The sequence below is a fragment of the Neodiprion fabricii genome, chromosome 1 (assembly GCF_021155785.1).
Source record: "Neodiprion fabricii isolate iyNeoFabr1 chromosome 1, iyNeoFabr1.1, whole genome shotgun sequence".
Lineage (NCBI taxonomy): Eukaryota > Metazoa > Arthropoda > Insecta > Hymenoptera > Diprionidae > Neodiprion > Neodiprion fabricii.
Genome location: NC_060239.1, coordinates 1,440,931 through 1,467,113, shown reverse-complemented (window position 1 = coordinate 1,467,113; position 26,183 = coordinate 1,440,931). Strand labels below are relative to the sequence as shown.

Here is a 26,183-nt window from a genome sequence, read left to right as displayed (position 1 = left end):
GTCATGGATCGTGATATTTGGATCGAATATAAATGTCAGGAAAGAAATAATAATCAAATTGCTACAGTGTTTCTTGAAAAATTCAAAAAAATGTGAAAAAATAGTGAACAATTAAATAAGCGCCATATTCCACATAACGTAGAACGCTCCTTTTTTTACACAATATTTCTTTTGACCGAAGCAAACTGTTCAGGGGTTGTCACCAATTATTTTCTTCCGGAACCCCCTGGTCGTTATAGACGATTTTTCGAAATCTGATCTCACAGAATTTGACTATTTGCAAATACGAAAACTCAGAGAACTCGCAACGTGGAATAATCCGATTTATCTGCAAAAAGATATTTTTACGGCGTGGATTTTCGTGTTTCTGAAATTTTCCATGTTCCGATTTCTACGTTTTTATTCGACAATCAGCGCGAATTCCTTCCAACAACAAGCGTCACGCCTATCAACTGCCAGATTTCGAAACAAGTATGCAAATGAAATTTTGTTAGCCCTGTAGTTGTACGTACAGGTATCGATCGATTGTTACGGAGTTACGTGCTCATTCGTCGACGCCTCGTCTCGTGCATGTCTAACGAAAAAACAAACGTACGTAAACAGTTACAGAGGTTGTCGAACTGCCCCACGATCGCCTAATATTTTCTTTAATGTCTTCCATTTTCTGTTATTTCTCCGTGTTTCTTCTGTCTCTTCTTATCACTCTCATAATAGCTCGAGCACCGTGTATAAATATTTTAAATAAACGCGTATGCGTGATACCCTGCATAACGAGGGTAACATACAGATTCAGCCGAGAACTATTTGATCGTTATTTAATGAATAAGGTCCTGCATTTAACATACCATAATGCGTGTATAATTCGTGGAATTTCTTATTGGTATTTAATTCACACATTGCAGTCTACCTGTTACATTATACCCAGACAGGCGTGCTTGGCTTCTTCTTTCCGTAATTCAATTGACAATTGCGAATGAGACGGAGAAGCAAGACAGCGAAAATTGCAGTTCAAGTTACGGATCGAACGTTTCGCGAATCTAATTCATCCAGTTAACGCTGTCAATTTTAAACCAATACCCGCATCTGCGCTATGCTTAGGTATGTTTGCGTGGAAAGAGTCGCGGTACGAGTTAAACACCGCGAATGCAGCTGTATTCTCATAGTCAGCTGTACAAACCGTGCGGGATGCGCTTCTCACGGAGTATTTTGCTCTCCTCGTGTTCGTGGGTGTAATAACAGCGGAACGATCTCACAGACGCATGTTACAAGTATAAACGCCTTTCGCAATATCCACAATGCAGCCGTGCATCATAAGTGGCGTGTAAATATTTAAATAAAAAATATGTGGAAAGAAAAAGAGAAAAAGAAAGAGAAAGAGTAAGATTTTTCTTTTTCATCTCTACTGTCTTTCTTCTCGATAGATAACAAAACTTTCATATTCCATTTCGATAGCGTTCCATGGCTGCGGGCGTGGTACAGAAAATTCCTAAATTACGGCACAGCGTGAATATTATTTATTCCTCGCGTGTATAAAGTAGTTATACGGCTGTGCAAATCGCACGTTACGAATAGCGTAGTACAGACTGGCTAGATATATGCAAAGAGCGATAATCTACGAACTTGGGCAATACCGCGCCTGCTCCGCTTTCCGAATAAAAAAAAATTCGATGTTACGATAATCTCGTTGAGCGATAAAACTCGCGTATCGTGTGATTCCGTTTAAGTCTCCGCGCCGTGCCTGTGTCACATTTTACAAAAGCACAGAGATTTTCCGGTCCGTTGAATGGTCGTTGCGGTTCAACGACTAATGGAATTTTAAAAGAACCAAAATTACTTACAGAGAACTGCACACGCGGCGATTGGCTCCGCCTTTGACGGGCCGATACAGACTAATTACTGGCCCGTCAAACTTTTCATCAACCGACGCAGGCCGCCCTCGACTGGGAACCTTGAACTTTGAGCCTCGCGCCTCGCCTCCTCCTCGTCCTCCTCTTTTATTTCATCGATAAATATTTTCACGACCTTTCAGCTCCGCCGAGGGTACCGCGTAAATTAGCCTTTCGGAGTAAAGGGTGAGCGTGTACAGGTGGAAGAAACGGGTAACGCAATCATGTCAGCTGAAAGAATAAGGAAAACGCTGATAATGTAAACTGAGGAGAGAAGAGAGAGAGAGAGAGAGAATTTTTTTAACCCTCTGGTTACTTGTATTCGGAGAAAAAGGGGAGCTGTTGTAAATACTCTGAAAATGAGAAGAAATAAGAGCTTTTTCAGAGAATTTTTTCTTCGACCAATGTATCTTGAGAACAAGATAATGGATTTCGGTTCGAATCGACGCGGTTCTTCCTAGCTTAGAACTGACTAGGTTTTTAGTAAAGTCAGCTGACTTGCATCGGTAGTTTGCGAGATTTGTCATTGCATTCTAATTCGCAAGTTTCGAATGGTCGGAAATCCAATGGCTCAACGTTTCGAAAATTCAAGTTTCGATAGAGCAAGCTTCCTGAAAATAATGTTTCGATAGAGTATAATTTCGAAAGTTAAAATATACTCACACAGCGTAATTTACTCAACTCGTGCGTATAAAAAAAAAAAATCAGAAAAACCGAGAATCAGGATGACCAGGATTCCGAACGTAAAGATATCGAAAATCCGAAACAAAGAAAGATCAAAGTGGTGAAATTTCACCACGCCAGAAATTCACAGAACTGAAAACAGATTTTTAAACTTTCTCATTTTCGCGCTTTCGGAACTTTGACTCGACGGAGCTACGCTCCTTCGGAATTTCCCCCTTTCGGAACTTTGAGCGTTGGATTTCGGACTATTCGAACCGTTTGATACGTTTCGTCAAAGTTTTATTTCTTTTCTTCAAGTTCCCCCGCCGAGGCATTCGGAATTCGGCGCTTCCGGAACTTTTCAAATTCCGAATTCAACCCCGCTCCGCCTTCCCGCAGGCTCGCAATCAGCATCGGCAGTGGAACAAGCCGGGCATGGTCGGCCACCGCGACGGGTCAACTCCGTCTGGTCGTATACGGTATCACGTAAGTGGTACACAGAATCGTTAAATGTCACTGAATCTGGGTTATATATTACATGTATCAAGCGTTACATGTTACATCGGCTAACGCCCGTGGCCTACAGGTTGCTACAAATTTTCCATCGACATTTCTACCCTTATAATTTAAAATACCCCAACTCAATTTTACAGCTTCTCGGATTTTTCATGAAAAAAATACACCTTTTTCCCGTAAAGCTCTGTTATTTCGAGTTACGATCGTTTCAATTGCAAGCCCAGACTTCACTTGTTGCGTATTACAAACAGCGGAAGGATTTATTAAATTTGCCGAATATGGCCAAATAGATGTTTTTTTTTCAGTTCAAAGTAATGCGACTTGATCCGGCAAAAAAGTGGTCAAAACAATAATTCTTGATATCGAGTAAAACAAAATTTATTTCAATTGAAAGAACATTTCTTTCACCGTATTTGTTGAATTCATCAATTTTTTTTTTTCGCGCTATTGGTAAAAATTCCGAAACCCGCGCGCATCGAATCGCAGATGAGCTTTAATTATTAAAAACGAGTCGTCGTCCTGTAAGGGAAATGGCTTTTGCACTTACGGGTCGGGAGATCGATAACTCCGAAACGCGATGGCGGTTCGCTTTTCGTTTTGCCTTTGTTATTGTTGAAAATACCTGGAATTGCGCGGCAGTGACTGGCTTGACATTATTAGAAGTTTGCAGATTGATAAGGTGCCGAGGAGCGATAACGACCAGATTGTACAACGTAGCGCAAGCTCAAACCGACGACACCTGCCTCGATAATCGGTGCAGATAACGGATTCGCGGAGGGCAAAACATCGGACGCAACTCGAATTTCCGTTTTCGGTAATTAACGGCAATTAATCGCTCTCCGAACAAGACGATGAAATACCGAAACAGGGTGGCCACAAATTTTTGGAAAAAAATTCCACATTTCCAGGTTTGACGGGACTTGAAAGCCAGTTTTTCCCGACATTTTCCCAGTTCTAGCAACAAGTTACTAAAACTCTGTATTCGGTTGAAATTTAATTCGAATTGAAGAAAAATATAATGTAGAAAAAAGTTAATTTAAGCCAATTTGTTTTCTCGACGAAAAAAAGTAAACTTGTTACATAAAAAAATCAGGTCTAATTCGAATAAAAAATTCCTTGACATTTCCAGGTTTTCCGGGTTTGTGGCGATCCTGTTTTAAAGAATTACAGCTAAATTGAAAGCAGATCGATCGATCGAATTTGAGGGAAACTGTACCGAGGGCGAAGCCTGCGTACGAGAAATAAGAGCAGCACGTGCGTGCGTAAGGCGTCGGTCTCACAGACGGGGGCGAAAGGTGCGACAACCGCGTTTTCGGTGAGAAATCGGGGATCGCATACGTCCCGGAGGCGGTTTAAGGTGCGCGGGGTTACGAACGCAACCAAGTTGCACTTTCTACCGGTTAAATACCGAGGTTCCGAGTCAAGTGCAGCCGCGGGGTAGAGGAGGGAGGACCTCGTCCAAGGGCGCAGAGGGTCCGAAATTTGGGGGACGGTTCGGTGCACCGGATGCAGAAATCGGGCGGTGTCAAAAATTCGGTGAAAGTGCGGAGCGGCGCGTCCGCCTTGGACATATGGCAGCGGCAGCGGCTGGCAAAGCCCGTTACTATTGGCGAAAAAATCGTCTAATAAACACGAACCGGTCGACCTTCGATATAGGTAGAGCTTGGCTCAACGCCACGGAGACTGGCTCCTTGCCTCTGGGGAGAGTATACAGGCGTATTTACAGCGGGGCTCCTGCTCGGCGCACTGTTGCCAACTTTCACGCGACGGTATCATAATACGCAGAGAAAGAATGTGGTTTCCCTTTCAAATTACAAAATACGCGCATATCTGTTCAGGCTAAGCGCGCACGCACACACGGACACAGATTTTACGCTGCAGGCCTGGCTCAACTCCGCGGCAGCGAACTTCCTACACCTTTACTTTGCTTTGCTTCGCTTTGCTTTGCTCTGCTCACCGCAGCGTTCGCCATTTTTACATCATGCATCCGAAGTCCCCGCGTTTCTTTGTGCCTGTGCGCAATACCCGCGTCGTCTGGCGTAATGCATGTGCAGTCGTACCTGATCGACCCATATGCGAAACCGATTTTTACTCAATTGCCCCGCCCGCTTATCGGTCGACTAAGATTATGCCGCCTTTATCCATATGTCATGCCTATTTGCCAACTTGACATTTTTCAGCCCAGTTCCAGCCTTTACCAGTCATGATCCGATTTCGTACCGCGGTGCATGCCCGGGGTTCGTACGGTTATTGGAATATCAAATTTCCCGACTTTTTCAGGTATTCGAGCCTGAAAATATCATTTTTCCACTAACGTGTCGAAAAATATACCGACGAATAAAGACAATTTCTTTTACACGTTACTACCTAGTAAATATCTTACTATCTGACTATCAATTTACAGAGAACAGCCTGCAATTTTCGGTAAGAAAAAAACGAAACAAAGTTTGGTATCAAGTAACATACGTAGAACGTACGAAGTGCGACGAAACAAAATACTAAGTACAATTTTTTTTCTTTTCAAGATCGATATTACTCCGTGTAAGAACGAGTTTATTTTTTTCGAGACGGACTAAAAATTCCAGTCTTATTTTGGAAATTTCTTGACTTCTCTCGGTTTTCCCTGTGCGTACGAACCCTGAATCCGTGTCCGACATCTATTCGAATGGGAGGCAGACTGGGATATAACGTACGTGCGTTACATATCTCAGTCTACTATTAATCATTTCGGCATGTTCTTATAATACATATACGTGTTTCCCCAAGCGCCGCGGTTTTATCAGTAAATTAATTATCGATTGTTATACGTCGCGTAGATCGTTAACCTTCCCTTTGTGACTCGGAGAGAAAATTCTCCCAACAGTCACACGACGAACGTAGAAAATCCTAGGTGACTTAAAACAATCGCGTCTCCTTCTTCGACAGGCACAAGGAATGCCCTCATTTTTCCAAAACGCGAAAGGAAATGACCCCGTGAAAATGCGGGAAAGCAAAATCGCCGGTTCAAACGCTTCTCGCCTCCAGGGGCAAGAGACTCGTTATTACACACCTATTTTTAATGAATTCTCGACTCCGGTCGTCGCGGATACTGCATCGAAGTTCGCGGACTCCGAGAACGGGTTCCTCATCAGCATCTGTGTGTGCGCATCGGGTACAGCTGGTTAAGGTATATATGCTTAATGCCTACATTCAGCGACGTTCTATCCGGGACGTCTTTTAAAGTTCACGTCCTTCGGAAGTCAGACGGATCAGCTTTCCTCATCGTTAGAATATAGGTATGTACGCTGTATATTTTGCAGGTATTACGTACGTACATGTATGATGTGTTACATGCCGATAAAGTGGAAGGAAATCACGCTTGCTTTTTCAATATCGTCAATTTTAATCGGTGCAATTTGACAGTAGACGATGTCGCAAAGGAACGTATCAAACGCATAAATCTCGAAATCAGTTCGCAGCTCGCCGATTGATTATCTAATCCTCAGGTAATAATCGGTACACTGTAAAAAACATGCGGTGTCGACTTTGACGGAATGTTTTTTTGTATCAATTTAAAGTTATCTGACGTTCAACTTCTAAAATGATGACAAAAATTTTTCCATAGTAGTCCACATCGGCGCTATTGGTCGATTTTAACCGTCAATTTTTTACAAGGTAATTGTTGGGTTATTCTCAATACATCAACATTGATTGTATGAATTCGACACCTCCCGCAGTAGAATTGTTATACGGTACGCACAGGGGGAATTTTTCTTATACAAAAGAGCGGAGTAATCGCACGGAAAGTTCTACTACTACGATCTTTCACGGAAATTGAAACATTTCGTATTATTTCTCACAAACTTGTAAATACGCATAGTTTTTCGCGAAGAATTGTTAAACTTCCTTGAAAATTGTAGTAGCTTGTAGATTTTTTCCCGAGAGAAAAAACAAATTTGACGAAAATCTATGTAAATTTTTGCACAAAATTCTACGTAATGTACGAATTTCGTTAAAAATTCGTATAAAATGGTAGAAATCATTTTCACCAGGGGGTATTATTGTACATTTACGCGCGGACGATGCCGACTTTACGGATCCAGGCACGACTTCCTTGATACGTCAAGAGGGCTTTTAAGGATCAGCAGCCTGATCGTCGGAGATCGCGTACACAAGTCGTTAATTTTGACAGGCGGTAATTCAGGCCGGCTGATCGACGGAATTGGGCCATGGTCAGTAGGTAGCCCCGTAAGAGTCGGTGAATTACACGTCCACACCTGGTCGCGAGTCTCGCTCGGTCTGCGTGCATACGTGTACGTACACAATACAGCCAGTGTATGTATTCTGTATCCGGAGCAATGGTGCGATGAGGTTTTTGCCGCTTCGGGGCGTTTCGTTGCGAAACCGCATATTTTCGCGTATTATATATACCCGATGTCTATGCAGTCTATGCCTCGGCGCTGGTTCTGCGTATAGTACATCAGCGCCTTGTTGCAACAAATTGTCGCGATTCGTTGATGCCGATTTTTGCTGTATCCGGGAGAAAAGAATCGCGTTACTACGGGGTTCGTGACATGACTTTGCGTCGAATCGACTCGAGTATTTTTGCACCGTCTCGCGTTGATTTGATTACCTTTCGCAATCGAATGACCGATTGTACGAAGCGTTATTCTTTGTTTACCCATATCCTGGGTGTAAAATCGCGATCGGCTACTTATCGAGCGCACTGATTTATATCGACCGTGAAAAGATCGAATATCTCCGAAGATTAGATCATCGTTTTAGATTCTCGGTTAGCCAAAAGCTGGCGAGCAACTCCCGCACGCTTGTTTTCCCCACTTTTGTCACCGCGTCGTGTTATTCGATTTCTACTACTGTTCTTATCGTTATATTATCCTATGTCATGCGGGATCGGAGACGTGAAATGGAAAGAAAATTACGGGAATAAATTACGGTTCTAGAGTTGACGTACATATAAGGTATACACGTTACGTACAATATTTTTATTATCCTGAATCGTTCCATTGAATTAAACTTGATTTTCTCATTTCCAGATCCCTTATTATATTGGGAACAGAAATCACGTACACCGCAGACTTTCAGGCTGTATGATAATGCCCGTGTACAAACCGACGTGCAGTTATAGATCATGCAGCAGCGCCCGAGCGGCAAGGACGTCCTTTCGAATCATTGACTTTTGTCGCCGACTGCCTACACACGTACACATTTCTACCTAAATCCATGTATGTACCCGGCGGGAGTAATTAAGAAAAACCGGATCGCGCCACGTCTCGATGTCCGTGTACTTTCGAAAATTTTCATCCCCCTTACCACACGATTCAAGGTTTCACCCGCACAAGTTACGGGATAATAAAAGTATTTCCCTGTCGGGGAGAGCGCACGAGAGCTCTTTGCAGCTTAGAATTTTCAAGATATTATATTATAACGTACATGCGAGATAGGTGAAAGTAAAAAAAAAAAAGAAAAACAAAAAAATTGTACATTAAAGTATAGCCTTTGTTCCGCGTTGCGTGTAATGAAGGATTTCTTCTTCCACTTCCACGTCCTTTGAAAGAGGATCGGTCGGGTGCGACGATTTGGCGTCCTGGAATCGAGGATTATCAGTAGTTGACGATGTTCTTGACGGCGTCGAAGCACCGCCATTTGTCGGGGAGATAAAAGGGCTCGAAAATGTGTGGAAACGGCGTGTCCCATCCTGTGACTCGCTGGATCGGCGCCTCCAGGCTCAGGAAACACGATTCCTGTGCATCGCGTTACTTTTACTCAAAAGTTACAAGGTGTGCGTATAAATTGTTACTTTATCGATGATGGGAATTACTGTCGTAATCTTGTGCGAAAATGCGAGCATTCGTTTATCTTCGTTGAAAAAAAGGAGGCTATGAGTAGAATCTACCGGCTTTTTTGCTGATGCGATTGTGGTTTTATATTTACAAATATTTATTTGTTACCGTCACAACGCTTTACGGCATTACGCGGTTTACTTCCTCGATACGTGACTCATATTGACGTAAGAAGACAATGTAATACGACTAAAGCGTCATCGAATTGTTGCCGTTATAGCACAAAAGGCCTTGCGTTAATCGGAATCAAATTTTTATACGGTTGTGAAAAAAAACACCTCGAGCATCCGCATCTGCACGCGATGCTTCCACTTATTTTTAGATCCTTTCGCCCGGTAATATTTAATCCACGCGTCAATTCCTCTTCGATTACGATCTCGCAACTCCGTTTTCGAGACAAAAGCTTCGCCGAGTCACCGAGCAATTAGGAAATGAAAGTTTTAGAAGGTGCATTCGCTCTTCTCGACCGATCGTCCGTGTATATCACGTCCTTTTTTATTATATGATTAGCATTGCGTCCAACAGGAACATCGAAAGTTTCATTATAACGAGCATGCGCTGAAGAAAAATTTAACGGTTCAACGATTAGCTGCGATCAAAATTAGGTAAAAATTTCACAAAAGAAAAAAATCTTTAATTCACACTAAAAAAGTCAAGCCCTCCCTCCATTATACCCTCGATATTGAATCTCGCGTGAGTAATCGGATGTTTCTGGATTGATGAAATGACGAACACAATGTAAAATGTTTGTTGGACGGTAGGTTAAAGTTTACCTGAATAGTAGCTGCTATTTCGCTTCCAAAACCGCAGGTGAGCGGTGCTTCGTGGGCGATGATCAATCGACCGGTTTTTTTCACCGACTGAAAAGCAGTTAACGTTAAATGAGTTGATTATTTTGATCATTTGATGAAACCGCAGTGTGTAACGATGACTTCGACAAATTGAGGAAAAATTTATATTCCTGGGCTATGCGCACGTCTCGACCCTCGACGATTCGAAACGGGGATTAAAATCACCTGAGAAACGGCATCCACGTCCCACGGGAGGATTGTAACGAGGTCAATCACCTCGCAGGAAACTCCGAGCTTCTCCTCGACGAGATTCGCAACTTCGATCAGAACGTGAACCTGAGTTCCCCAGCCGACGAGAGTTACGTCGGTGCCTGAAGAACGGAGAACATTGATAAAGAAAGAAGAATGTGCGCGCGTGCGTGCGTAAGTTTGACTTTTTTTTTTTTTTTTGTCGTCATTAGTATCGCAGGGAAACATCACGAAGATGGTTAAATCGAAATCAGAGATGCGGGGAAAGCGGCTGACCTTTCCTGACGATTTCCGCCTTGCCGATTTCCGTAACGTATCTGCCGATCGGAACCTCCTCAACCGCGGCACGGTAAAGAATTTTTGGCTCAAATATTATGCAGGGATCAGGCTCGGCCACGCAACTCATCAGCAAACCCTTGGCTTTTATCGGTCCACGAGGCACCACGACCTGGGGACAATTTGCAAAATTTTAGAAAGAAGTACACGTTGCGAAGGATTGCGTGCTTTTCTCCCTTTGTTTTAATTTCAAGTCACGTCTCGTTATTATTATTATCATAATTATTATTATCATTATTACTAAAACAGTCCGGAGCCGCGCGATGCTTAAAAAAACAAGAAACTTGGACGAGTTTTTAATCTGCGAAAGTGCGGGTGCGAAATTCAGATGAGTCAAGGGGAAGGATAAGGGACAGTTTTCGGTCACCACTTGTACGATCGACCCTTTGAATATTTTCGAATGAAAATCGATTTTTCTTTGTAACGAGGATACGACGTGAACTGACCTTGAGGCCTGGAGTGTGAGCGAAATAAGCTTCGGGTGATTGGGAATGGTAGAGACCGCCGTGACCGACCGCTCCGCATGGTGCCCTGACGGTCAATTTTCCGCAATCGTAGTCTCCGCCGCTGCGGTACCGCATTTTGGCAGCCTCGTTGACGAGCTTGAAGTGAAAATGATTTTCATTTCTTTTAATTTTTGTTCCTGTAAATTTTCTTCAACCTTAGAATCGCCGGAGATCGCGGCAAGTTTTTCCTTACCTGATCGAAGGCGGGGAAAATATAGTCGGCGAATTGTATTTCCGCAATTGCGGTCGATCCCATGTTCGCGATGCCGATGCCGAAACCGACGATTCCCTGCTCGCAAAGCGGCGTATTGAATACCCGATCTTTACCAAAGCGTTCCTGAAGACCCATCGAACACCTGAAGACACCGCCGAAGGCCACGTCTTCCCCGAAGAATACTGTTATAAGCGTGGATATAAGGTATGCAATGCGTCAACTTCCATTTGCTATTGTAATCCATTTCTCATTCGTAAAAGTAATTTATACGTCATTATCGCGACGGTAGAAGAGAGAGATTTATTAAAAAATGATAAAAAAAAAAATAAAAGAAAAACTAAAACTAAAACGTAAATTTGGAAATTCGTATATACCTGCTATACCTACAGTATTATAAAAGTGACGATAAGATAAGAATTATTGTTTGTAGTAAAGTTGGAACGACTTTTGCGTGTGTACCGGTCGTAGATTATACGAATTTGGGCAAAAATAGAAAAAATGAAAGGAAAGTGTTTACAGCTTCTCAGTTATGATTTCTGGTAGAATGTTAATGCAAATTCGTAGATCTTATTGCCCGATATACACGGTTCGCGAAATCTGCTTGTTGGATAATGACAAGATAAATTTTACGTACTTTGTAGATAAGTAAATGGTTACGTTCACTTTACGTACAAATCATCGAATCTTAGCAAGGTAGTATGTGTGAAAATGGTATATTACCTGCCGATTCGTCCGCTTCCATGCTGAGTGCAAGGCCGTTGTTTATTGCTTTGAACATGTTCATCTCTTGCGTATCACCTGTGTACACGTGCACGTACATATACATACAGGTATGCAGTCGTATAAACGGTCAAGAATTTCTCAACGATGCGAGGTGATTCCTCTCGCAGATAGAAAGAGAAATTGGTAACAGAATCTCTACAATCAATTCACGGGTATGGTAAAAATATCGCAATAATTTACGACCATGTGATAAGTTGACGTTTGAGCGTGTGAGAACGAGCATTATATCATTATTATTATCGTGTTCTTTTTTTTCGTTCAACGTGCCGACAAGCGTTAATTGCGAATCGGTGAATAAGTATAACGTACATATCCTTCGCGAATCTGGTATATAACGAAAGACCTTAAGTAAAATCCTGTATATCGAGTAGCCCCGCGGATAGCCAACGACCTCGTTCAACTTCTCGTATGAGAGACGAAAACAAAAAGAAAAAGAAAAAGAAAGGGGGTAGGGGGAGGGGGGAGCGGAGAAGTAAAATGACGAGGAAACCACGAACTGGTGCAAGAGCATGATCCGCATGTTGTAACACACATCACCCGATCGACGCTGCCGTTTCTTTTTCTTTAATTTTTATTATTCTCATTTTCTTTCGAATCAATTCAAAGTAATGAAAAAAACGAAACAAAAAAAAAAGAATGAAAAAAAAAACAAGGAGTCTTCAGACTTCTTTTCATATTCGTAGATTACCGGAATTCGTTGGCGGGGATTCCGGTGCGTAGGTGAAATGCGTTCTTCCGATTCCTGCATGCCGGATTGTTGACGAAGCGACGGCGGGGAAAATGCTGCCTGAATTTGTTATTGACAATCTTGTAACGTTGCGGAGACGCGAACAGAACTTGCTGGTAGCCATGCTCGTCAAATACTGTGTTTCGTAGTGACGCGCGGGCCCCGTTATCGCTAACACACGCAATATATATTGTATTAACACACAAAGCGTTATCTCGACCTGGGGTTTACGCAGGGTCGTGACCTTCACCGTATTTCGTAACGCGCGCAACATATTCGTATCTATATCTCGTACATTACATGTGTGTACATAGATACGTAACATTTGGCAATCTTATATACCGCAGTCCGGACTTTTTGATAACCGTACGAATTATTAATTAACATACCACTCACACGGTTTCGTCTTTTATCTATATCGGCATTTTATTTTCGCAGATACCGATTGCCCGCGAATTGCGCTACACGTCGTCTCGTATCTTTGAAATATGTTGAAGAATTTTCCTCGGAAATTTCAACTTTCACTTTTCCTCTGTTATGAGAGAAAAAAATTATCATTTTTTCACATTTCCTCGCAGGCTTTCTATAGATATAGACATACTTGGGTACCTTGAAGGTTCACGTGCGTGTATTCGTCTTGATCCGCCTTACAAATTATGTACTGTTTTCGGCTAATTTCAAACGTGTGTAATAAATATCGGTGTCTTGCTTCGTCGATTCGTTACTTATCCTTAAGACTAGATAAAATAAAGAAAGAGAACACACACATGATCGTCGATGACAAGTCCAGGTTCATGTTCATCCTCGACTAGCTAATTAAACATACTCTCAGTCGTCCGGAGTTGGCGGCGATACGTAGCACTCTGGTATGGTTTCCAAGGATTGTTTAGCCTCGAGCATTTGGATCTGAAAGACACAGTATTTACGCTTTGTTTTACCCACTGTTCAATTTTTCCAACGCACCTTCTGCCGCAATGATTTTTCGTTAATAGCAGCCCTGGTCAGTAGCTGTTTAACTTTGTCAAGCAGTTCCGATTTGTGCGCAAGTTGCTGCCTTAAAACGCCAATCTCTCCCGCGTTGTCCTCTTCCTTCCGCGAATTCTCAAGCATCGCTATTCTTTGTTCGGCTAATTGGAGGTCGGTTTCTAGGGCAACAACGCGCTGCTGCGCTCTTTCGTATTGCCCGTGAAGGGACGAAGTGCTTCCGCCGCTGTTTGGCCTTGTCTGAATAATAAAAGGAAGAAATATTTTACTGCCGGTTGACTATCACCCTGATCGAGGTATTGCTCAGGGATATCTCGCGAGCTAATTATTATTTTATTACCATTGATTGCGGGTGGGGATTCTTTTTCGCGATTACTTTTAAACGCTTGTTCTCCGCTTGGAGCTTCTCGATTACCCGCTTCAAAGTAAACACGGTTTTCTCGAGTTCAACGGTTGATTTGTTTCCATGCTCGTGAGATTCCTTTGCAAATAAACGCGGCGATGATTCGGTAGATTTTTCTACTTTCAGTAGTTCCACGTATCTGGCGATCAGAGATAATATTGCAACTTATGCGTGCACTGTTCATTCACGACAACAACTCGGACGGAGAGACTTACTTTTCTAAATGCTCAACCTTCTCCCTCAATCTCGGGGTATCTAGAACAATACGTTCGATCTCAAGCCGCAGCTCCAAGTTCTCGCTTTCTAACTTTAGATTGTTCTTCTCCAGGACGTCTTTTGTCGCCTCGAGTCTCTCCAATTGGTCGACGACATACTCGTTTCCCTGATAGATTGAAATAAAGAGTGAACAGGTGAACAAAATGAATATACAGATGTAAAATAAATACCTTGGTCACGGTTTCCAGAGATGAAATCTGTCGTCGTTGTGCCTCGATCTGTAAAATTAGCTGTGACGTGTCCGCACTCTCGAGACGATCGGTTAGTTCTCGGACTCTGCTTCTCAGCGTGTGGCATTCGTGCTGAAGATCTTCCAGGATATCCGTGTGGTTCAACGTTCTAGGTCTAGCGGACAAGCTACCAATGAGGCAGCCATTTTCGCACCTCAACTTACTTCGTAGGTACCATTTTTCACGCTCCATGCAGGACACTACTGCTCTGAGCTTCTCGTGATTCGCTTGCAGCTTGTTGTACTCCTCTGTCTTATCCTTCAATTTTTCCTTGAACTTCTCAGCCGTTTGTTGCCATCGTTTTTGCTTGTCCCACAGTGCTAGTTCCTCTGCTGTCTGTTGGCATATGAAACGAATGGAAATATTAAATTACATGAAAGCTTTAACTATCTGAACGTAAAGCTTGAACATAAATTATGATTTAATGATTATGAGCACGCTCTCGGGACCGGAAACCTATAACGCGTACAAATACCGGATTTTTGATTATTTACAGTTTTTCTAAATGCAAATTTATTTGTCGCGTAATGGTTTCCCGTCGCTTAAATTGTGCAACATTTAACTCGAGTGAAGTATACTTTGAGTTTCTTATTTTCGTGCGTGAATTTTTCTCTTTCCAGTTGTAGTTTGAGCGTATGCAACTCTTCCTCTAATCCCCTCGCTTTTCTTTCAAGTTGTATTTCACGCTGAGAGTTTCTTTGTTCGTGGGTTTTAGCTGCCATGTACCTGGAGATTTAGTCAATGAGACAGTGTAGTAATATTGGTACAAACGGTTTACAAAAGGCTAACACGAGTATGGCTAAGGGGAAATTTTTAACCCTACAGTGAATTATCTTCGCACCTCCGACTCAGCTGCTGTTTGAGATCGACGATCTGACTTTTGTAATTCTTCTCTTTTTCCGCCAGTGCCTGTAGTTGCTTACGGGCAAGATCCAACTGAGATTGCAACTGGTTGGACTGAGCTCTCCCAATACTGTTAGTGATCTCCTGCATCTTAGAATCATGAGCTACCGTCTGTCGCGAAACTGTGTTTCTCTCAGCGAGTTCCATCTCGTTCTTTAAAAATCAGACATGTTTGTACACGTTGATATCATTCACTAAACGATTAAAAAACGTCGTGTGTTACCTGCAGCTCCTGATAAGCTATGTCAAGCTCGTGAATTCGATTATCCCTTTCTTGCAACTCTTTGGATAACAAACTGTTTCCCTTAGCAAGCTGCACTCTGTTGTCAGATAATTGTTGCCTCAGTGTATCAGCCTCGAGCTGCCACTTGTCGCGCTCCATTCTGTAGCTCTCTAGCTCATTTTTGTGCTGTTCGTCTAATCTGTATCAAACAAATTGGATACTGCGTGTAAGGGTCACGGGGGGAGCCCGCTTTCAACTACATTGGGAATTGATGAAAAAATACGATACCTTCCTCTCATGTGGTCCATGTGCTTCAGTCTCTCTTCAGCAAGTCGATGCCATCGTTCTCCCAACTCCTTAGCTATACTCAAATCAGCCTCTAGTGTAGAAACACGTTCGTTCAATTTCTCAGCCTCTTCTTCCAGGTCGATATTCTTGTTTCTATCTTTATGCACTTTTTCTCTGACTGGCAAAGCCTCGGGCAAATGAATGTAGTCGTTTATTCTGACAGGAGTGCAAATTAAGTATTAACAGTAGAAAAATCAACTCTCCATTTCATTGTTATAAAACTACTGCGTCATACTTTTGATTCACCTGTTGCTGCATTCCAGCTACTCGAGCCTGAAGACTCTTGATTTCCTCCTGTAAGCGAGCAGCTGCTTTGCTGTGTTCATCTCTGTCTTCTTTCAACAAATTTTGGTACCTGAGAATGGTTTCTTCCTTTTGAGTAATAATTTTTTGCAAACTGTTGACCGTCGATCTCAGGACTATTTTATCGGAGGTCTCAATGTCTGCAACACTTGGATTGAACTTTACAGGTTCTTCAGTTTTTTCGGTTACTGTACTGAGCAGAGAATTTTTTTCGGCAAGTTGCTCATTCAGAGTGGCTATTTTATCTCGGTACTCTGCAATTTCCAACTCGTACTTTACAAGCAAAGCAGATCGCTCTGAGGCCAGGGATAATGCTTGATTCAGTCTCTCGTTCAGACCTATTTGAGAAGTGTAATCAGTTTGCCCATCTTCGTTTGACTCATTCCTGACACTGGTAATTGGAACCGCTTCCTGATCGCGGTGGACTTGCGTCTCGACGGAACGGCTCTCTATGTGCGTTTGCACAGCGATCGAAGCCGTTTCTACATCTACAACATCTACGTCTACATCGATGATGTTTATCTCTGGATTTTGATTGCTAGTTCCATCATCGTTATTAGACGATCTACTCCAGATTTTTTGTATAAAAATCATTTCCGATTCCATAGCGTTTATTAAAGTGTCCTGAGATGCAATTCTGCTATTGACTATTTGCAGTTCATTTTCAAGCTGGTTTATTTGCCGTTTATATCTTAGCTCCTGAAAACATCGCAAAGATAAATGTAAAGAAGATTTATTTTAGATCGAAAAAGACAAGGCCTGATACTGCGGTATCTGCTTACCCCAAGCTTCGACTGTGAGCTCTCTGAAAAGCGGTGTATTATATCCTGCACGTCTGGGTTTCCAATTTGCTCTTCTAATATGTTTTTAAGTTGTTCAACAACCTGCAAGCGCCCAGCAAGGACATCCTGTTGTGTCCGAATATTGTCAGCGTTCTTCGTAGCCTCTTTCAGTAACTCATCAATAGCCAGCCGGTCCACTTTCGATTTTTTTAAAATTGACTCAAATCGCTCCAATGCAGTTAACGACGTCGAGCCAGCGTACTGACGTTGTAAAAATTCTATTACGTCTAAGTAGCTCCTGGGAAGAAAAATTTGTATGGAAGAAATTATTTGCAATTAGCTACTCATTTTTTATTCACTTAATCAATTTACCTGCAACGGGCGTCACACTGCTTTTGGCAATCCCTGACATTCGCAAGAGAGTCTTCAGTCTTTTGCTTCAATTTAACATTCACATCTTGAAGATGCGAAATTTCATTCTGGAGTAAGATATTTCGCTTGCTTGTCTCAGCCTCGAGAATTTTACAATTTGTCAATTCGAAGCCAAGCCTGGCGATAATTTCCTTGTCTTCACTGACTGACTGAAGGTCAAGTAGTTGATGTCTCATACTATCCATCTCAAAAGTTTTTAGAAAATTCTGAGCCGCATGCATCTGCGCTTCTTGATCTGCAATTTTTGCTCTCCTTTCAGCGTTTTCATTCTGAATTTTTAGAGACGTAACTTTTTCCTCCAATTCACATATCTTTGTCTCGTCTGGTTGACGAACACCTTGAACGTACTTTGACAATTGTTTATGCAGCCCAACTATTTCCTCTTGTAGCTCAAAATTCAGCTTCGAAAATTGTGCAACTTCAGCTTTGTATTTTGTTAATTGATTTTGTGCATTTTCGTGTAATTTGGTAACATGACTAGTTTGTGGACCATGGTCAGGTTGTTTTTCCAGTTTTACGTCGCTCTCATTACCAGTATATTCACCCTCCGAGATTCTGACGGGGTCCTCACTTTCTCCTAGTTGGGATTTCGCTTCATTATGGAGTGCTGAATCTTCCTCTGCATAGACTCCTCTCTCCTCAAGCACCATTCTCAATCGGATACACGCTTCGTTGTGTTTTTCTTTTAGCTCGTTGAACTCCACTGAGCTAACAGAATTAGACAAGTTACTCTGAAGCGTACTGATTCGCGCGTCAAGAATCTTATTAGACTTTTCTAGATTTGCAAGTCTTTTTCTCAGCTCATTTTCGCTAGCAATGTACTCCTTCTGCCTGTTGTAATATTTGGTCGACTCTCTACTGAGCAACTCTTCGAGAATTTTACATTTCCGATTTATAACAATTGTCTGTACAGCGTGTTCAGCACTTTCTTTACACATTTTCACAAAGGCTTTTTTAATCTCCTCTTCACCTGATTCCAAAACTTGCCAGTTCTTTTCGTACTCCTCTAAGTGAACTTCCAACCTCATGATCGTATCTTCCAGCTCATTTTTCTCTTCATAGAGAGCGGTCCTCTCTATTTGCCATTCGGACTTTTCATTTTCGCACGAATCCTGCGCATCTATAGGTCCCAAGGAATGACGGGGCTTCACCTCACCAGTCTCAGAGACTGAGTCTGATGTCGTTTTTTTTAGCGAATCATTAAGAACGATCTGTCTTAAAATTTCATCTTTTTTTTGCAGCTCTGACCTGTAATTGAAACACATTATCAAAGTAGAGACGCATTTTGTTATTCCATTTTTTTGATTCCCACCTAATTTGTCTTAGCTGCGCTCGAAGTTCGCTATTGCTACCTTCTATTGTGTTCAGACGACTCTGCAATCTCATTGCTGGATGGTACCAACCAGCTAAATGCCTCACATCGAGTGCTTCCAAAAGTTGTTCCAAGGTTTCAGACTGAATTTCGACGGCGCAAGAGCCTGGTTTTGGATTAAGATTTTGTTACGTAGGGCAACAGTTGGTTCGTGAAATTATCAGCTACTAAGATAATGTGAAAGCTGTATAAATTACCGTCTTGTTTATGCACGCTGTCCAGTATTTCGTGCATCCCCTTTCTCAGAGCTTCATTTTCCTCAACAACTATCCGGACATTGTTTTTGATCTCCTCAATCTCATTCATATGCCGTTGTGCAATTGCCTCCCTTTCCACAAGCCAGTTGTAGTTTCCCTTTGACATTTTCATTGGGGTAGTTACTACGAGATCAGATTGGGTCTCCACAGTATCTACATGTGGAACAATTGTCTTCTCTGCTAAAGCTTTCAGTCTGTATTTCAATGCTCTTACCTGTTAGAACGATTAAAAAAGAATAGATTATTAATGAGTAAAAATTGGGAATGCTGAATGATTCATGGGAATAAATACACAAAAAGGTGAACTCACATCAGACTTGAGCTCAATGTTTTCTTTTTTCAAAAATTCATTTTCTAATTTTATATTTTCTGCCTTTCGCAACTCCTCTGTATGTTTTGATACAATTCCATCTACAGGAATTGTCTCATCAGGTGGTAGTTCCAATTTTTCACTGTAAAATTTGACTTGCAAGAACAAAACTATACAATATGTCATCACTGGCAAATTGATGCTGCTTACCACAAAGCAACTATCTTCATTTCTTGTTGAGAACTCAGCTCTTCCATTTTGTTTATAATGTGAATAAGGTCCTCAATATGGTCCTCTTTTTGTTGCAGTTGGGATTTTAGATTTCTTAATTCATTGGTCGCTTCAGCTAGACCGTATTCACTATTCTCATAACGCTTCAACATTATCAACGCCTCACACAGCTGAACAAAGAAATTGCAGATGAAGAAATTGTTCTATGGAAAGTCAAATGGTTTCTTACCTCCTTACTCTTTATTTCGGCATCGCTTTCTGTTTGCGCTAAAACGTTTTGTAGATTTATTATTTTTTCGTTGGCTTCTTGAATTTTTTTCAGCAGGTTTCGCTGCTCCTTCCGTCTGCTGCTCTTTTCAAACCTAGACGAAATGAAAATTAGTACAAGGTTTAGATGAAATGTGATGCAAATGACTCTAGCTATTTATTCACATACGCACCTCTGTGCGTCTGCTTTCAACTTTTCTATAAGAATGGTGCTTTCGTTCATCTCCGTTACAGCCTCACTGAGTTTATTCTGCAATTCTTCTATCGCCTGGTCTCGTTGTTTGATAATTTCATTCAAGTGAACAACTTGTGATTTATTCTCATCCCTGATGGATGTTAATGAATGGATCATCGACTGTGAGAGATTTTCTCTCAGCGCAGTTATTTCAGCATCTTTTTCATCGAGTATTAGCTGAAATTTAAATTCCTGATTCATAACGATATTCTGTTAACTGAAACCAGAAATGCAAAGATTTTTACCTTCCACTCAGTTACCCGAGCATCGATAGCTGTACTAAATTCGTCTATAACATTATCTCTATCTAATTGCTGTGCGGTTATAGCCTTGATTTGACTCAGCAGAGCTTTGTTTTCTCTGTCACGTTCTGCTAATTTTTCTATACATAAAAAATAAAGGTATGAATGTTGATTATCCATAACAGCTGGTCAATCGTAGTAATCGAACCATTGTAATGAATAGTAGACTTCATTCAAAACTGTTGTACCTTTGTACAGTGTATTCTGTCCTTTCAGAGAGCTCAGCTTTTCAGTCATCTGGTTCATTTGTACCGTTGAATCCTCCATTTCTTCTTTGATTAATCTCAACTTTTCCTTCAGTGTGATATTTTCAGTTTCTATGGTCTGTACAGTGAATAAATTGAACGTATATTAGCAAATAGGATGACTAAGAATTCACACAAGGATTGAAAATGTGGAAAAAGAATGAGACACCTCGAGTTCAGACATGAGAGTAGCAATCTTCTGATTTCTGTCTCTGGCAAGGCTGCTTCCGGAGGACACAGCGCTATCTTCATCGTCGTTTACCAAGTCTGAGGCAAGACCTGCATATCAAAATCAAATCGTTAATTAACCGATGCTGGATTATACGTGCAACTAAATTCTGAACGATCCTTTCTTTCCCTCACTTTTTTTTCTCTTCGACGCCGACCCGGTCTTGGAACTCATCGCTGAAATCTTGCCTTTCAATTCGTCGCATTCTAGCAGCAAAGACTCGACCTGTTGTAATCGATTGCATGTAACGAAGGCGTGGCGATTTTTAAAAGGTTGACCAAGTAATAATTACCTGATTGTCTTTGTGCTGCAGCATTTCTTGAGATAGTTTCATCAAGGCTTTTAGGTTATTAATATTCTCGACGTTATCAATATCGCAGCTTACCACCATGGGAAATAAATCCTCAATCTCTTCGTCCGTCAAGGCTGCCGGCTTGACGGACAATACTCGTTCCCAATTTATTCGAACCATCCTCTACGGAGAGTAAAACATGTTTACGCTCTGGATAACCCTTCGAAACATCGATTTGGTGAGATTTGGCGTTTGATGTTTGCACGCGCTATTCCCGTTTCCATGGAGACGGGTAACACGATATTCGAATTGTGCTGCTGTCCGACGGAATATATGGAAAATTCAAACGTGAACGCTGGTAATTTTGATAGATATATTCGGTTTGCCGATAAAAAGAGAACGACTACATCTGAATTTTACAACGATGTATAAAGTTGAATAAAATTTTTCAAAGGAAATCTGCAACATTAACCTAAGCAATTTTAAAAATGATATCACTCTGATTCTTTTTATGCGTCAATGCCTATGCTACAGCTGCTACAGGGATAAATCGGGGTATGTATTTCGATTTTCTCTCTCTTTCTATCCGCACGACCTTACCACTTGGACTAACCTCTGCATCTTGCCCACTCTGTGCGTTTCTATCTCTATGGCGGGAGCGCCGTAAGCCGATTGGCTATCAGAAACTGTTTACGTTACAGAATTGGCGATTCAAATATTCTGGAGGTTAAATACATACAAATTATAGCCGATACGTCTCGTTCGGAATTCCAATAACGAGCACGAATTACAGGATAATTCTGTATAATGGTGCGATATGCGGCTCTGAAGGGGCTCTACGACGTCGATAAGACGATCGGCTGTGGTGGATTCGCCAAAGTTAAACTCGGCACGCACGTAGCAACAGGTGAAAAAGTTGCCATCAAAATTATGGAAAAAAACGCCCTGGGTGTAAGATCATTACTCAACATTATTCGCTCTGCTTTGTTCAAGTTTCACCCAAAACTATGCTTCTTATCCTCGCATCTTCTTGAACAAAAATCCTTATTCCTGGCGTCGCGCTACGTTTAATATAAAGTTCAATATTCATTTGTAGGATGATTTACCTAGGGTTAAGATGGAGGTGGAAGCTCTGAAGACGCTGGCCCACCAACACGTCTGTAAGCTGTACCAAGTGATCGAAACTGATTCTCACTACTTTATGATAATCGAGTACTGCTCTGGTGGAGAGTTGTTCGATCACATAGGTTGGATATCAATAATTTTCTCGTTTTAATTACTCGTTGTTGATAGATCAATTATTGTTTTAAACCACCGATTCATTCCTCACTTTAGTCGAGAAGAACCGCCTCACCGAAACAGAGTCACGGAAATTCTTTCGCCAAATTGTTTCCGCAGTTGCCTACCTACACAGCTTGGGATATGCTCACAGAGATCTGAAACCAGTAAGTTAACAAATAATTTGGAAACTATATTTTTAATAAGAAATAATATAATACATGTACCTACGTAAGTAACTTCAGTTGTTAAAAATTCGTGTATTTTTGCAATAATCAGGAAAACGTTTTATTGGACAAACAGCAGAACTTGAAACTGATAGATTTTGGTCTGTGTGCAAAACCGAAAGGTGGGATGCAGGCACATTTGTACACATCTTGTGGTTCTCCAACTTACGCAGCTCCTGAGCTTGTTTTAGGTGCTAAATATTTAGGTAAGTAATCAATAATTTTGATATTTATCCGCTGGTAAATATGACTGACTAGATGCAACTTGGGATTAGAAGTAAACTATCTGTCTGTTTTATTGGTAGACAAATTCTAATTAATATAAGCCATGCTTTTGTCCAGGTTCAGAAGTAGACATTTGGAGCATGGGCGTGCTTCTTTATGCCTTACTGTGCGGGTTTCTACCGTTCGACGACAGCAGTATTGAAAATTTGTATAGAAAAATTCTCGTAAGTATTCACGAAATCAAATTATCATTTTCCTGTTTGATATTCCATATTGTATATCTCATTTCAGAGTGGGAAGTATGACGAACCAAGCTGGCTCTCGTGCAGTAGTAAGAGACTTATACGGTCTATGCTACAGACAGATCCAAAGAAGCGTATAACCATTCAAGAACTGTGCAATCATCCCTGGATAACTGCGGGATTTTTAAACCCCGTTTCATTCAAAAAGAATACCAATGTTAGTGGATTAAAATTTATCACCATTAATATAAACTTTCATGTTTCCGAAATTATCAACCATTCTATTTGACTTTGAACCTTGTATTTGCAGTTTGAAAAGGACAAAGAAGTGCTGGTCACTATGTCAGCAATATGTCACGAAGACCGAGAACACATATGGCAAAAATTGATGGAAGGCAGCAGAACTGATTATCGAACTGCAACTTATTTACTTTTACTCGATAGGAAATTACGTGGACTTCCTTTGAGGTTATCCTCTGCATCTAGGACCCATTTCAGAGGCAAACTAGTAAGGCACTTGCATTTAATTCAAGGAAGAAATTCACACCACCAAGAAAACACAAAAGCAACAATCCCAATTATAACAATCTCCTGGTTAATTTTAGAGTGTTGAAAGTACACCAAAGGCAGATCGAAACATGTCAAATTTCATAACAAAATTGGATCAATCGCCGGGAAATAGGATGCTCTGTAAATCCCCGGTCATTGACACGACTTACACCATGTTACAAAAGCCTTTGGAAACCGGTGGGTGATCGGCATCAGTTGAATCTTTGTTACGTCTTGTAATTTGTCCAAGTTGTAAGCTGTAATGCAGCTTTCGATTTTTCACGCAGATAAGAATACCGAAAATGACTTTACCGAGCCGAATATTCCCGTTCGCAAGAGATTAAGAAGTAAGGATGAAGACGACGCAGCATCGCCGAGTGAGTGTTGCGCTAATTGAAATTTCTACCCCCGAATTTTTTAACAGAATTGCTAAAACATAGAAATACTTGTTGATATTTGCGTGTGCGAGTCCGAATTTAAATTGGTCTGAAAGTTTTGGCGAAGGGTTGAAGTTCAGTTTGTAGGCACAGGTGATAAAGTTTAGCGCGGAAAGTTTCTACAAGTTCGTACCAAGAGTTTAAAATATTACTTGGTCACAGTTGCCGGATCGCAGGGGACTTTGGTCGGATAATTACCACAGCAGTGCCCAAACTTCCAAACAAACACAATTTAAAGTAAAGAATCTCCGTTTCCGCAGAACCTCTTTCTTCCCTCCCTAACCAACTACCCCTTACCCCAAGATGAACAGTCCATACGTTAACATTAATTCGTCCTCACAGTCGTCCTGGCGCTTTGTGCCGTCCTTCCCGATTAGGAGAAGGATAACGGTTAACGGATTATTATCAACAGCGCATAGTTTATCGAGTTACAATTATATTTTTCGTTCGTTTTAAGTACCTACGAAAAAATCTACCGATCAGGAAAAAAATCCCGCAACGCCAAAGACGCCGCAGGGAACAGATTTTAAAGGTAATCTATCCTCGACACCCGGTAGTGCGAGAAAAGTCATGCTCGGTTTCGAACGAGGCCTGAACCGCGTCAGGCACGTGCTCACGCCGAAACGTCGAGCGAAGAACGAAAACACGGATCCTGATCAGCCGGTGCTACTCTCTGGAAAGGTGGTTTTTCCTTCCTTCAAAATGTCGATAAAACCTAAATTGCGTGTCTTTACTTTCTACTGACACAAAGAGCGGTCTTATTCTAGGGGCTGTGCAACATTTCCTCAACGTCTAGCGACTGTCCGAAGCAGGTTCTGGCCCAGCTGCGACGAGCGCTACATCGCAAGGGTATTTCGTGCAGGCAGAAAGGGTGAGCGGCCGATTTTCGAGGTCTAGAAACCCGTGATTGACGTTTGTTAACGCTGCTCTTGGCTTTTCCAGGTTCGTCCTGCTCGGGGAAACCGAATCGATAAGCTGCAAGCCTGAACCCAAGACCGGAAAGGACAACGCGCGTCCGTTCTCGGCGCGAAGCGCCTGTTCCTTCGAGCTCGAAGTTTGCCTGGTCGACGGGCTTTCGGATGCGAAACCGCTCGTCGGCATCAGACGTAAAAGGTTGAAGGGCAACGCTTGGGTTTACAAACGCGTATGCGAGGAAGTCCTCGCTCTCGCATCCGACGGTGACGAAACTGCGCAGCTATCAGCGTCAAACACAGAATCGAACTGTCTCATCTAGTTACCGACTGTACAACGTATACGAACTATTTATCTCGAAGAATTCACATTAAGCGATATGGCTGTAATTAAGAAACGGAAAATGATATCGGTAGTTTCGTATATGAGGATTAGGCGCGATTTCTAAATATTTACCTATTATACATTCCGTGCAAGACAATTGAAGACAAAATTTCTCCACTTTTCACGTCGGTTTAAAAATATTTTAAATTACTAAAATCGTTTAAAAATATATTCGTTTTTAATTCGTGAATTTTTTTCTTTTTTCTTTGTTTTTTCTTCACGATTATCGTTACGTGCGTATGTATGCCCGAAAACGTGTCTGAAATTTTCATCGCTTTTAAAACGAAGAGAAATAGAAAGAGGAAAACAGAGAAAAAAAACTCCAAGTGGCCAGGGTACTGTGATTTATCATCTTATTCAAAGAAACATGAACGATCACAATTGTCTCTCTATTAGTTAGCAATATAAAAACAAAATAATTTTATAGTCTGTGTATAGTATAAGAATAGAATAATTGTCGTTCTACTAGGGTGAGGAGATGATATTACTATTTTTTAAACATTACCTTGTATTTTGTATTTTTTTTTTTAAATATAATTCTGTATATGCAATATAATATATAAATACAGTATAAAATAATTATGTGCACGAGATAACCGATTCAATACACTATACCTATCTACAATACTCTGCCTTACGATTATTTCTACCCCCTATCTGGTTCTTTTTGTATACAGAAATAATGAGCCCGGCTAATATAACTTGTGACAAAGTACTAAGATAATTCGTCTAGGACGTGGCGCCATCTCAACAATCATTTCGCGGACTACTTTTACCGCAACGAAACGGATTGT

The 26,183-nt window shown here is 41.4% G+C and overlaps 3 protein-coding genes across 5 annotated transcripts; 1 reads left to right on the top strand and 2 right to left on the bottom strand.

Annotated features, from left to right (window-relative positions):
• Positions 1–1,870: 1,870 nt before the first annotated feature.
• Positions 1,871–13,339, bottom strand: LOC124186986 (2-oxoisovalerate dehydrogenase subunit beta, mitochondrial). 3 transcript variants are annotated; one of them, XR_006871760.1, is made up of 9 exons: positions 12,473–12,675; positions 11,722–11,799; positions 10,981–11,183; positions 10,728–10,883; positions 10,222–10,393; positions 9,922–10,067; positions 9,679–9,765; positions 8,547–8,806; positions 1,871–2,117 (listed from the first exon to the last, which is right to left on the bottom strand). XR_006871760.1 is itself a non-coding variant. In XM_046579222.1 (8 exons), the coding sequence occupies exons 1-8, from the start codon at positions 13,311–13,313 to the stop codon at positions 8,666–8,668; spliced, it is 1,020 nt and encodes a 339-aa protein (XP_046435178.1). In that variant the 5' UTR covers positions 13,314–13,339; the 3' UTR covers positions 8,033–8,665. The 3 variants fall into 3 exon arrangements, 2 of the variants coding, with proteins under 2 accessions (XP_046435178.1, XP_046435165.1); XM_046579222.1 differs by lacking the exons at positions 1,871–2,117; positions 12,473–12,675 and adding an exon at positions 13,277–13,339 and having other exon boundaries at positions 8,033–8,806; XM_046579209.1 differs by lacking the exon at positions 1,871–2,117 and having other exon boundaries at positions 8,033–8,806.
• On the bottom strand, positions 11,813–21,581 carry LOC124186928 (centrosomal protein of 290 kDa). Its single transcript, XM_046579070.1, has 25 exons — positions 21,136–21,581; positions 20,978–21,068; positions 20,784–20,893; positions 20,558–20,693; positions 20,313–20,449; positions 20,006–20,244; positions 19,795–19,927; positions 19,545–19,735; positions 19,335–19,476; positions 18,965–19,238; positions 18,708–18,873; positions 17,336–18,643; positions 16,964–17,261; positions 16,114–16,880; positions 15,819–16,034; positions 15,531–15,729; positions 15,246–15,460; positions 14,983–15,130; positions 14,345–14,740; positions 14,114–14,280; positions 13,836–14,037; positions 13,475–13,735; positions 13,279–13,417; positions 12,901–13,043; positions 11,813–11,919 (listed from the first exon to the last, which is right to left on the bottom strand). The coding sequence occupies exons 1-23, from the start codon at positions 21,313–21,315 to the stop codon at positions 13,340–13,342; spliced, it is 6,054 nt and encodes a 2,017-aa protein (XP_046435026.1). The 5' UTR covers positions 21,316–21,581; the 3' UTR covers positions 11,813–11,919; positions 12,901–13,043; positions 13,279–13,339.
• On the top strand, positions 21,491–25,942 carry LOC124186943 (maternal embryonic leucine zipper kinase-like). Its single transcript, XM_046579106.1, has 13 exons — positions 21,491–21,690; positions 21,837–22,086; positions 22,232–22,382; positions 22,471–22,580; positions 22,693–22,846; positions 22,983–23,089; positions 23,157–23,324; positions 23,418–23,615; positions 23,713–23,854; positions 23,944–24,033; positions 24,551–24,774; positions 24,861–24,964; positions 25,036–25,942. Exons 2-13 carry the CDS (start codon positions 21,943–21,945, stop codon positions 25,325–25,327), a joined length of 1,884 nt encoding a protein of 627 aa, XP_046435062.1. The 5' UTR covers positions 21,491–21,690; positions 21,837–21,942; the 3' UTR covers positions 25,328–25,942.
• The last annotated feature ends 241 nt before the right edge of the window (positions 25,943–26,183 follow it).